The 13,427-nt window shown below is 39.7% G+C and overlaps 1 protein-coding gene across 8 annotated transcripts in view; it reads right to left on the bottom strand.

Annotated features, from left to right (window-relative positions):
* Unc80 (unc-80 subunit of NALCN channel complex) overlaps positions 1–13,427 on the bottom strand; it is a 173,199-nt gene that overhangs the window by 135,070 nt on the left and 24,702 nt on the right. For all 8 annotated transcript variants that reach the window (XM_075951959.1, XM_075951963.1, XM_075951960.1 and 5 more), the window contains 6 exons: positions 10,425–10,686; positions 9,156–9,290; positions 7,492–7,708; positions 6,698–6,838; positions 4,828–5,096; positions 3,523–3,894 (listed from right to left, as the gene is read on the bottom strand). In XM_075951959.1, the coding sequence (XP_075808074.1) occupies positions 3,523–3,894; positions 4,828–5,096; positions 6,698–6,838; positions 7,492–7,708; positions 9,156–9,290; positions 10,425–10,686 (1,396 nt within the window). The remainder of the gene's footprint in view (positions 1–3,522; positions 3,895–4,827; positions 5,097–6,697; positions 6,839–7,491; positions 7,709–9,155; positions 9,291–10,424; positions 10,687–13,427) is intronic.

Here is a 13,427-nt window from a genome sequence, read left to right as displayed (position 1 = left end):
TAGATTTTCTTAGCGACTATCCTTATCAGTATGTTTCTGATAATACCACCAGGCAAAGATGATTATTAGCTTTTTGGAACTGATCAAAGTCTGGAACTTGGAAATCTTATGGTAATAAATTGGCATTTTTGGAGAAAAACTTCCCGAGGTCTACTTCCATCATATTGCAATATACATAGTAACCACAAGAAAGTAGACTGTATAGAACTCAATATATACTCAGCTAGACTCCTGAGACTCATCCAGAAGCTCTCCTGAGATGAATTATGAAATTTGTCTTTTGTCTCTCTTACTTTTGGAGAATGGAAAACAGGGATTTCCCCCCCAAAAAACTAGAATTCTTTCTATATAAGAATAAATAAGCTGTTTCTGAGGAATAATGCGGAGCCCACAGTGAGAGGGCCCTTATCTTTTTAATAGTTGAAGGCTCCTTACTCCTTCTGGTTATGTTCAACTGTCAGCCTGTGCATCATGGAGCCAAGAGCTCATGGTCTGTAGTTGCTTATGGTGATACAAGACAATTGCATAAATTAACTAAGTTTTCAGTGTTTTACTTTTCTGCCTGTGAAGTAAGGGTACTGATGGCTATCCTTCCCGTATCATAGGTTTTCCATAGAGACCAAATGAAACAGGGGAAGGGAATCACTCCACAATCATGAGGGTGTTTTTTTTCTCCCATTAGTCACACTGTTGACAAAAAGAATACAGCAATGTGGGCACAGCGTGAAAGGACTAGGGGGTTCTAGCCGCATTATCATCCACTTTAATAGAGAGAGGTGGAATCTCTCCTTCCCTAACATTACCCAACTGGTCCTCCTCCTCTTGTGTGCAAACTCAAGAAGCAGATGTGGGATGGTGCCCTAGAGAGCACACTTCAGGAATAAAACATCTCTGAGTGATAGAAATGTTGGTTAACCTGCCTCAACCGAAGACCTCCTCCCAGTGCAAAGTTGCCTCTATTAACCGTTCAACATTCTGTTGTTCGCCTGAAGGAACTGTTTCTCCAGGGACTAGTCGGGGCACAAAGTAAGAAGGAGTTAAAGGTCACTTTACATCACCTGGTGACTGCTTTGAAGAATCATCCTTGAATCCAAAGAAAACTCTGTAATCATTACTTGCTAAGTAAGAAATGATTTTTAGTTTGGATCCAGATTTTAACTTCAGTATTGAACAATTATGTGATCTTGGGCAAACTGTTAATATTTAAGACCCCATGCTTTCTAAAAAGGGAACCACGTTAATGTCTGCCTTGTAGAGCCACTGTGAGAGGTAGGGGACAGCATGTGGTGGCCACAACAAGAGCAAAACAAGCACAGCATTATTTATGGGCATGTGTCACCGCTGTCCCTCAGAGTCACTTGTAAGGACAGCTTAAGACTTGATTGGATTTGTGTCCTCACTGGTCCCCTTAGTTGAGCACCTTTGGGTAACTCAGGAACACTGCAGCATTTTGTAGCAGCACCTTGGGAAAGGTCACACAAGGGCTTCTCTGGAAGGTTGATTTACATAAATTTTAAAATTATTATATGCTCTTTAAAAGCTTTTCTAGCCCTGAGAACTCTTTGTACACATCCATCCAGGCTTTATTTCTTTAGGCCTTCAGATGTCCTTGGGAGTTAGGTTGCTTTCATTGGAGACATGAAGAAAGATTTATTAAGATACAGGCAGAAATCAGTTATTAAATGATATTTTAAGCTTTTATTATATGCTAGAGGCCAATAAAGAAATAGAAATTAGCTTTCCCTTTCTTTCTGGAGTCCTGGATAGCAAGTTGAAAAGCAGACAAACTTTAATTCCATAAAAAATAACAGATAGTTTTAAGGTAAAATAGATTTTTTATAGATCTTGAAGTCTAATTGCAGTTTGAGAAGTGACTACATAATATTTACATCTTGGTTACTGTTCTGGAGATCATAAAATGTGACCTTAAAATTTTCCACATGTGGTAATTTTGGTCAAAATAAGATTTATTGTATCATCATTTAATGTATCATCATTAAATATAATAATTACTATAGTTACTTACTATAACTAAGAATTATATATAGTTGCTTAATTATAGTTATATCATTATATAATTTAATTAATTGCTTACATAGTTATTAACTAAATGTATTTAAGATAATATTTAGACAGGAAACATGATTAAGACAGGAGTAGAAAATTCTAAATAAAGTAGTAAGAACCCAAGAATATTGGAATAGTTCTGTGGATCAGAGCTCATGAATTTTGGGGAGATACAATCAAATTGTGAGATGAAGAAATAGAATATTAACAGAGTAACTATGCACCAGTGGGCAATAGGTAGAAAACAGTACTATTCATTTATATGTTAAAATCTGATATGGAAAAACTTAGACAATCCAAAGTTTATGTAACAAATTGCAAAAGTGTTTACAGTGTAATCTTTTACTTGTAAACTTTTATGATATATTTATTGTCACCTGTTAAAAATTCTCTGGTTTATTTCAACTTATGAATATCAATTTGATGCTAAAACCTCCAACTGAAATCAGTGCAAGTTATGTGAATTTGAATGGTGATAATTTGAATCTAAACTTCAAAATGACAGAAAAGAAATTCTTGATTAATCAATAGATCGTAAGGCATGATGAGAAGCAGCAAAAATGAAATTGGGAACAACCAATACAAATCTGATAACAGCCTCAGGGATGTGACACACTGAGACTCAAGAGTACTGAGGCTGGATATCTGTTCCCATACCAAATGATATCTGTGTCTCTCAAATTCAAATACTAAAGCCTTAACTCTCCATCTGTTGGTGTTTGGAGACTGGCTTTGAGAGGTAATGAGAATTAAATGAAGTTAGACAAGGTGCCCAGAGCCAGGGAGCCTCATAGAGAAACTAGTGTTCTCAGCGTTTGCTTGCTCTTGCCTAGAGAAGGTCACGTGAACACATAGTGATGGCAGTCACCTTCTGGCCCAGAGAAAAGGCTGCAGGAAACTTCTGCTGGCACCAGAAGCTTGGACTTTACAGCCTCTATAAATGCAAGAAGTCAATGTCTGCTGATAAATCTATGTAATTTTTGTAGAGTCTCAGTAGACGGTTGCTGAATTAACAAGCTAGATATGCAGTCTTGAGAAAGAAGCTATCCTTGCTGTCAGACTGAATTGGGATAACATAGTAGGTTTAAGATTCCATCTTCCAGAAATAATATTACCAAGAGAACAAAACAATCAACAAACCAAACAAATAGACAAAATAAAACAACAAACCAGTTCTAACATTTCATGGGTGACAACTTTTGGATTTAGAAGCCAAACTCATCTAAGTCTCTACATATGCCTACTGAACGTGTCATTTAAAAAATTTCTACCATTATTGCTTTCAGACTCTAGGGACTTCTTGTTATTTTAATAAATAAATATCTGGGAAAAATAAGCAAAACTACACACATACACCCACCCTACACGCATGTTCACATACACACAACCACAAATGAAAAAGAATTCTGGACACCAAACTGCCTGAGAACACAGCAGCTACAGATTCAACCATACCTTCTCTTGGTTCTTCTCATTCTTCTCATAAGGACCACCTCCACCTCCTCCACCTCCTCCTCCATTTCCTCCACCTCCGCCTCCTCCATCTCCACCTCCTCCTTCTCCTGCTCCACCATCTCCAGCTCCACTAGCAGAAGGGGCCCCAAACCCACTGGTGGAACTTGAAGACACGCCTTTGAACTGGAAAGTCCCCTCGCTTGGTCTCTTTTCCACAGTGTCGTTTTCCTTGTTTTCACTTTTCTTCCGATTTTTCTCTACACAGGGAACTACACCAAGTTGAAGCAAACATTCCACAATGTTTAGTGCCACATCACAGATGCGAGAACTGATGTCATGGTTAAGGACAAGATAAACAGCCTTCAGAACCACCTGCAGGACACAAAGGTAAACACGGACAATGAGGTTGCCTGCATTCCCTTTTCCAAAAGTCTCTCATTCTGTTTAATCCATTTCACGGGGCACTAGTAGAAATGGTTATAAATAATTCAGGCAGAAGAATTAAAGACATCTAGTATCTCATTAAGCCTTTCAATCTTGCCAAGAAAGAAATAGTTGATGGAAATAATAAAGCACATTGAGTTAATTTTTTAAGAAAAATCATTTGCCCAAATGCACACCTAATTGACTTTTTAAATACAAAATATTTTAATCCTCTGCATTTCCCTTTCCACAAACAATAAGGAGCAAAGGCTTCCTTAGACTTACACCCAGGGACATTGACGCCCTCATGCTTGTATCATTATTTAATCTCCAATTTTAAATGCATAATATTTGAACGTTTAAATTATGATCCTTTATTGGTTTTAATATCTTAAATTATTTACTGAGCCTGGTTCCATACAGTGCAATAAAAATGTTGGTAAAATATAACAACACTTTCATTGGCTAATGACTGTACTCAAAGCGGGCACTCCTGAGAAAGCAAGCTGAAATCTTTCAAGGACTTCTATTCATTCCTTGTTCCTTCTGGCTTCATGGGAGGCTCACAGTCCTGGTGATTATATAACCAAAGAGAAAACACAGAGGTGCAGGGGAGCATACACTCAAATGTATCTACATATGTGCATTCGGATTCACTAAGGCTTTAGACAAACACATTCTAAGATCAAATATAATAAAATACTTGAAAAAAACCCAACCATTTAAGATGGCTGATATTCCTGTGTATTTGTATATGGGTTGCTTCTTCATTTTAAGATACAGCTAATACTTCTAAGATATCTGCATACCCATGTTACCCACTCTTCTAAAAATTACACTAACGTCTTTTTCGTCTTTATAAGTAAAAGTACTGCTCCTTACAGAAAGATCCAGCATGCCGTTTTTATGGACAAAGTTGTTCGTCCCATTGATGTGCTCTGTGTCCTCCAGGTAGCTGTAGTTAATGCAGGAATCTGTGAGGCTTCGGGGCAAGTTTGCACATGCCAGGGGTTCGTGCGGCATCTCTGGGATAGGCACTTGGCTGCAGAGTTTCCGCATATGCTCACTGAAAAAGTCTGCATAGCCAACATTGAAGGATGCCAGCGTGGTGTTGAAGGTGGCAACTGTGATGGTGGAGATCTGTGACCGCACTGGGAAGACAAGAGCAAGGTTTCAGGTTTCCTCACGTGGACCTGATCCACCAGTTAGACTGTTGTGCTACTTCTTACATTGTGACCACAATCAGAACTTTTAAAGATAATGGACTATTTTCAACTTGCAGGGGAGGCCGTGAAGGCAATCTGAGAGCTGACAGATAGTGAGGGCACAGAGAACTGTGATCACAAACACTCCTTAAGACTGAAGCTAGAATTTAAATTTTATAACAATAACAAGTTGATAACATTCAACTCAACATACTTAAGTCGATTACATAGACTATTTACTGTTACATGACAGCTCATTGATATAAACTGATTTATTTGAGATCTTTTTCTATGAGTTTATAGCTGTTAAATAAACTTCACTTTGTTAAACTAAACATCAGAAACTTGAGAAAGAAACTAGTAGGGATGGGGATGGGGAGGATGCACTGGTGTGGATAGGAACTAGAAGGAGACAAAAAAGGCCTAGGTGTGGGACAGGGAGAGTAGTTAGAACATACTATATACATACTTGAAACTGCCAAACAGTCAACCAAAACGCAGCTCAGATTTGTAATGGCAACTAATAGACTCCACTGAATACGTCTAGTACAGTTTGGAACAAAGGGGACCAAGGGGAAAAGTTTATGATAACGTGAGAACATGACAAGAATGCAAAGAAGAAACAGTTCTGTTGCAGGTAAAGAGTAAGAAGCCGTGCACCACCCGGAGACACGCATTTGCTCTGCATGCAGCACCAAGGTGAAACAGCGGCTGTCAGGAAAACGATCTGGTGGCCTGAGAGAGGTTAGAATTCCTTCGCACTGATTTGTAGGAGCTGCCTGCCTTGGAGGTGTAGCATGGAGGTGGACGAGCAGAGAATCTAGACATTCTCCAGCCTGTGGGCTCATGATATTTTGGAATATGTATGAGTGCTTTGTTTCTTCCCCTGAAGGTACAGTGCTCATCCAGCGGTGTCAGCATCCCCTGCTACTAAAGCTGTGCTAAGAGTAACTAACAAGCACACTTCTGAGCAATACAAATGAAAGATGCAGGGTTATGAAAATATAAAGATGCAGAGAGCAATCAACCTGGTATGCCTGATGTTTGTATATCAATTTGTCACAGGCTAAAGTCACCTCAGAAGAGGGGACTTCAATTAAGAAAATTCCTCCTTAAGGTCAGGCTGTAGGCAAGCCGGTTGGGCATTTTCTTAATTAGTGATTGATGGAGGAGGGTCCAGCCCATTGTGGGTGGTGCCGTTCCTAGGCTGGTTGTCTGGGTTCTAGGAAAAAGCAGACTGAGCAAGTCCAGAGGAGCAAACCAGTAAGCATCACCCCTCCACGGCCTCTTCATCAGCTCCTGCCCACAGGCAGCTTCTCCACTTCAGTTCCTGCTCCGACTTCTTTCTATTAGGAGCAACGATGTGGAAGCATAAGCCAAATAAACCCTTTCCTCTCCAAGCTGCTTTTGGTCACTGTGTTTAATCACAGCATTAGAAGCCTTAGGTAGGCTGTGTGTGTGGATACAGTTTAAGAATGGGAAACCATGAAAGACATCTGCACGCCATCCCTATCCTGCCTACAACCCATCAACAATGCTCGACCCACCTTCCTTGACAGTGTTTTCTCCGTGGCTGTTGGAGTGGTCTGGGAGGTCGCTCACCAGGGTGTGGTGGGAGTGCGAGGGCCGGGCACTCAGACTTTCCATTTCAGTGGCTGCGTCTGAGCTGCCCCGCCGGGTCAGTTTCCCTGAGATGGACGAGAGTATTACTAGACACTTTTAAAATCTAGACACGCTCTGCTGAGAGGTTTTTTTTTCCCCCCTTCTGGAGGACAGCAATCGAGTGAGAGTGTATGAAGGTGAGCATGAAGCTCAACAAAAATAGCAAGGCTTGACTTGGGAATAGCCAAGGTCAAGATGACAGATGAGACTGCCCGTGGTAAGGTCAGACCCCATCTAAGCCCAATGTCAGAGACCATCTGTTGTGGCTTGCTGCCTGTCAACTTCGGATTTTAAGCTTCCTTTCTTAATATGCCATCCAAAGGGGATGGGTTACTATTTCCTTTGCTTTACTTCTTTATTAAATAAAAGTCTGTCATTAGATGAAAAATGAAAATTAATATATAGAATCCTCTATGGCCATGTTTCTATGTCTATAAGGATCTAAGAAATATGGCTTTTACTGGATAATCATACAGGAATCTTGCATAATTAATAAATTATCTGCATTTCTTTGGTTGTGAAAACCCCACATTATTTTAGTACTGGGGAACTTGCATTTGGGCCCAGTGTTCTTAAATAAACTGTTCAAGAAAGATCAATATTTGGAAAAGATCCTGAGATCCACACTCACAATTAGGTCACTTGGTCTACACCCTACTGGGAAGATCTTTGTAGTCACCTAAGATGGTGGTTTGCCAGCCTCCCTTTTCGATGCCTCTCCTGTCTTCTCCCAGTCCAGAGAAACTTCCGAATGAGAATGTGCTTCTGGTGGGTGAGACATCTAGGTGGTCCTCATGCAGTAGGAATGGTACACCCATTCTTCTAGGGCGCCTCTTCCCTGTGTGCTGAAATGGAATAGAGCCTTTCCTCTCTCGGTCTTCTTTGCGACTTTTGAACTATAATCAGGAGAGAAGAAGGGAGACACAAGACAAAGGAGACATAAGAGTGAGTGAGCACAGGATATATTCGAGGAAGAGGACTCGCAGGCCGTTATTGAGTATCATTCAGTAATCGGGGGAAAATGTCCCAAGGATGTGAATGGAGGGAGGTAAACTAAGCAAAGTGCTATGTTCTCTGGAGGTCTTTCTGCTGGGTGAGTTTGAACACGGGTTCTCACAGAGAAGACCCTGAACCATCAGCAGTAGCATCCATTGGGAACTTGTTAAAAAACGGCAGCTTCAACCTCAGACATCCCTAACATCTGAAATTCAGAAGGAGAAGCCTGGTGACCTATGACTTTACAAGCCCTGTGGGTGCTTCTGATCCTTGAAGCACACTCGAGGCCGAGAATCACTAGGGCAGTGAATCAGTGTCCCTAGTCACGGCTCGGTTCTGTCTCCTTTGACTCTGTTCTACTTTCCAAGTTTGAGGCCTGGTTAGTAACTTCATTCTTCACAAAGATGGTCAAAGAAGACACATAATAGTCATTGGTACAAATCTATTATTCATACCAAAGGCATGCAAGATTAAGGGTAACTCAGTTTAGAATGGCTTCGAAAGCTTTAAAACCACACCCATGTTTGAACTTAGCTTTCAGCAACTGATTTTGACTACATTATTCTAGGCTCAGGCCTGGGCACTTAGATTTTTAAAGCACTAAAATACCCATCTGCTTCAAGAATAGAAAAATACATTGTCTCCCGCTCCCAAATAGTCAATGTTTTTAAAAGAAAGATGGTGAATCCCTACTGCTGTGTTGTTAGTGAAGGAGACACAACTCATGATTTAGTAAGGGAGTGAGCTGATAGACAAGAAAATACCTGTTTCTATGTTCCTCATGGACACAATTAAACAAACAATTTTGAAAAAAAGGAAAAAGAAAAACAAAGCTGCCACACACACACACACACACCCCATTTTCTAGTTGATTAACTCTATATAATGATGAACAATAGAATATCAGATCTAGAAGAACGTGAACTTTTTAGATAGAAGCTTTTATTTTTTTTGTCAGTATTAAGCTTGAGCAAAATGCCTAACATTTCTGTGGGTTAATTTTTTTCAGAAAAATTTGAATTAATCTCACTGGATTAATCAAGAATTACTTGTATGAAGTATCTGGTAAATAGAATGGAGCCACAGGAAAGAAAACTAGCATCACTGCACCCCTGCTACCTCCACCTGAGAGCACACTGGACCGCCAGCATGGGTCTTCAGGATAACTGTGTGGAACGCCTAGAATAGGACACATGCACACACACACATTTACACACACGCATGCACACACACATTGGGTTACAGCTGACATTTTCTCCCTTTTCCACCCCTGCATCCTCTGATAGGTCGAGGGCAGTGTGCCCCTCTGGCTTTCTAAATCACTGAGATGTCAAAACACATACTCACCTTCTTAAAGATGTTCATGCCCAGGTCTGAAGACAGATCTGGGACGGCAGATCTTCGAAGATTGGTCAGTGAAACCTTGGAAAAAGCTTCGGGGCTTAGAGATTTTTCTTCTTCATTACACTTCATGGTGAGATCCTTTACAAGCAATAAACATAGACTATGACTTAGTCTTAGGGACTTGGATAATTTCAATACTTATTTTATTGAGGTATTGCCTTTATAATGGCTTCATGACTTTTGTTTTGAGTTCTATAAAACTTTTTAACTTGCATGTTTAAACTTCTGGAATCTAAATTATGCTGTTGCAAAAAATTAATTTTCTATTAATATCTTAACTTCTGCCGCAAATTTTAACACGGAGGCCATTTAACCAAAGATCTAAAAGTCATAAGAATATAGGGAGAAGATACATATTTTATATAAAACATTTTCCATATGATATACTTTGATCACTTTCCCCTTCTCCAAACTCACCCATATCTTTCCAAGAAGAGAGTTTTCTAGTTAATAATATGTTAAAGGAGATGCTAATTGTGGGAGGATGTCTACTACCAAAGAATGAGCAGGAAAACATTTTCAGAAAAACCCACTCAAGTTTAACTACAACCAAACAGCTGGGATGCTCTGCAAGCTAGTAATTTCTCTGTATTTTCACCACATGGAGCTGATGGGAAGGATGGAAAGATCAAGTGCTTCATTGAAAAGCCGGCATCATTTATCAGAATATAATCTTCATAGGAATGTTACCGCACCAGGATGTATTCAGGTTATTTCTCTCGATATTTATAATAACTTGTAAGCCTGTGTATCAAAAATTATTTCTATTGGTAGTTTTGATATGCTTAAGATTTTGAGTTGGGCAAAAAATTAATTTTGAATCAAAATCTATAAAATGCTAATTTCCTACTATATTATATTTAATTATGAGTATGCATGTCAATTCCTTATTCTAACTATTTCTCTAATTTTCTAGGAGACCCAGTTTTCAATGTTCTGGTTAAACAAAAGCTTGTACTAAAGTATACATACAAAAGGCACACTTCTGTAAATATAGGATACATATGTATCTGTGCAAAATAGTAACTAGAGATAAGAAGAACAGTCACAGGTTCTGGCCATGCAAAAGAAGAGAAGGATATTGACAGGAGAGTTAGTCACCAACAAAGTTTTAGGTGTGGAAATGCACAATTGCTTGAAGCCAGAAGAGAAGAAGAAAGTGTTACAGCTGATGTTGTTAGCCAAAGTGATAATGAACCAGGTTTGTCTCACTTGGGTCTTGTGGGTGTTCACTAGCGAGGGAGCCGCTGCCACCATCGAGCTACTTCTGGGCCTGGGCAGGAGAGGGATATCTGGTTCTGGGGTCTTTTCTGGCTTCTCTTCCAGCATGTGTCGCAGCCTTTGTAGATAGTACATCAGGGACCACTGAGTGCCTTCCTCAGACCAGTGGGGCTGGAGAAGGCAGCGGAGAACAGCAACATCGAAGTAGGTGGCATAGCGGGACCTCTGGCACGGTGGGATCACAAGAGAGGCCCTGCTCCCAGTGACAGAGAAAAGATAATTACCCTGGCATCAAGTCTCCTAGGCGACAACACAACACAGCCTAAGGCTCTCTTTTTTTCCCCCCTTATTCACTCATTACTTATTCACTTATCCACTCATCTCTTGCATGGTTCGTGCTAATGACCTCCTAACTAGGTTAGCTCATTCCACTTTGGTTTAGCATTTCTTAAAAACAGAAACATTCAGAGTTTTGAAGGAGGGGTTAGAAATTAGCAATGAAAAATTGGCTCAGGAAGACAAACTGGCATTTTAAGTCAAAGGAAACCATGTCTATAAAGGTCTTGATTAAAAAACTCGCAAGTTGAGTATGGACATCATATGCTGGTGGCACAGTTGACGAGTAATTCGTGTGGCAGGCAATGATGGCAGCTGGGGACAAAGAAACCGAAGAGGTTCAAGTCATTAAGTTTCCTAAGCTATCAGGTATGACCACAATATCAGGTATCAGGGGCGGTATTTTCCTTCCTTACTGTCTTGGGCAATTTTTAGTTCAGAGTGAAAGTATTATGTAAAACAAACAAAACAAACAAAGGGATAAAAACAAAACAAAAGACAGAAACATTCTAAACAAACCAAAGTTTGATTATTATGAAAATTAATCATTTCGAAATTTTTCAAGTTACATATCTATGTAAGACTGCAGAAGTAACTTTAGAATTCTCAAGGTTCCAGGATGCCACTACTCCACTCAGATGCAGGATATTCATTAACTAAAGACCAGTTCACTAAAGAAGAGGTTTAAGTAATTACCTAGATTATTACACCATGGCAGGTATCTTAAGAGAATTGGACTGAGTATTTTTGTCCTTGGAAATTAGTATTTTCAAATCCCAATGTGCTAGTAATTAGGGGTGGGGATAATTAGGTCATGAGTCTTCACAAGTGGGTATAAATAATCCTGTACACAAAACAGTTCAGGGTGCCCTCTCGCTGTCTCCCTATCACATGGGAACACCAGAAGCCTGCAGCCTGCACCCAAAGTCAATTATCCTGACGTCCTCATCTCGGATGCGCAGCCTCTAGGATTGTCACAGATACATTTCTCTTGTTTAGAAACTGTTCAGGCTATGTCACGGCTGGCCAAACTAAGACAGCTGTGGGTGTAAAAGTCTATCTTGTGGAACATACCATCCAGTAAGAATGATAGAAAATAAATGATAAAATAAAATCAGCTTTCTGGGAGCTGAGCCCTCCTGGGATATAAACTGGAAACTTGATCCACAAGCACAATTTTCTTCCAAGTTAGATGATGCAGAAAGAAAGTTTTGACACCATCCCCACACAAACAAAGACCTTTTGAAAGAAAATGCAACCATAGAGAGTCAGGAGTAAGTTTCCTGAATGTCCAAGTTCCTGATGTTGGGGATTTCATTCTTTGTTCATTTGTCTGCCTGCTTATTTGAAACAGGTCTCCATAGGTAGCATAATCTGGCCATAAATTTTTGATTCTCCTAACATAGCCTCCCAAGCGCTGGATTATAAACATGTGCTGAACTGAAGATCTATAATTTATCAGTGGTTTAAAATGAACAAAGCAAGACATAGTTACGGTTAACCTGCTGTTGAAAATAAACGGCATGGAATCGGGGTTTGTGTGTCTGGTGGGACCTTGGTTCTACTTCACAGTTTCATCAAAAATCATGAGTCAAACACACACACACACACACACACACACACACACACACACACACACGCTACAAATGCAGGTTGTAGAAATCGTTTTTAAAAATAAAACCCCAGGTCACATCTGGTGCCCTGCTTGTCATTTTACAGCCCTTTCTACTCTCTTATCAACCACAGGACCCACTGCTGTTTCTATTTTCATTAACAACATCTCTGGAATACTAAGTGACAACTCTCCACGTAAATGGAAGTTCTGAATGTCATCGTTGTCTTTAAAAAGTGTTTTCAAATATTATTGCATTTGTTTATTGCATATGTTTGCAGGGATGTGGGTGACAGTCCCACTGTGGGTGTAGTAAGGCGAGAAGACAGCTGTGGCAGCCAGTTCTCTCCTGCCATGTGGGCTAAAGAGATCAAACTGAGGCCTCCAAGCTCAGAGTCATCTCCCCAGCCTTGGTGTTATCTTATAGCTGCCTATTCTGGATGATTTAGATAACAATTAGAAAATTAAATTTAAGAAGTTCAAGCACTTTAGACATCACATATGAAATTATATCTATGACTAAATTATCTATCTATCTATCTATCTATCTATCTATCTATCTATCTATCTATCTATCTGTCTGTCTGTCTGTCTTTGGGTTTTTAAGACAGGATTTCTCCGTGTAACCTTTGCTGTCTTGGAACTCACTCAGTAGACCAGGCTGGCCTTGAACTCACAGAAACTTCCTTGACTCTTCCTCCCAAGTGCTGGAATTAAAAGCATGTGCCACCACTGTCCCGCTTACACATTAAATTATTAATTGGGATGGAAGTCATATTGAATAGGCTTTCTATATAATCCTAAATTCTCAGAAAACTGGATTGGGAAGTAAAATACTCTGATCATCAGCCAATTCTAAGTTTATCATAGGGTACCAGAGATTGAATTTTAAATCTATTATAGCATTCCAGAGATTGAATTTTAAATCTATTATAGCATTCCAGAGATTGAATTTTAAATCTATTATAGCATTCCAGAGATTGAATTTTAAATCATCATAGAGTCCTAGGGATTCTCCTTCCCACAGTTTCTCATCAGCTTTACCT

The sequence above is a fragment of the Microtus pennsylvanicus genome, chromosome 17 (assembly GCF_037038515.1).
Source record: "Microtus pennsylvanicus isolate mMicPen1 chromosome 17, mMicPen1.hap1, whole genome shotgun sequence".
Classification (NCBI taxonomy): Eukaryota; Metazoa; Chordata; class Mammalia; order Rodentia; family Cricetidae; genus Microtus; species Microtus pennsylvanicus.
The sequence above is the reverse complement of the archived record's forward strand: the minus strand, read 5'-3'. Positions and strand labels throughout refer to the sequence as shown.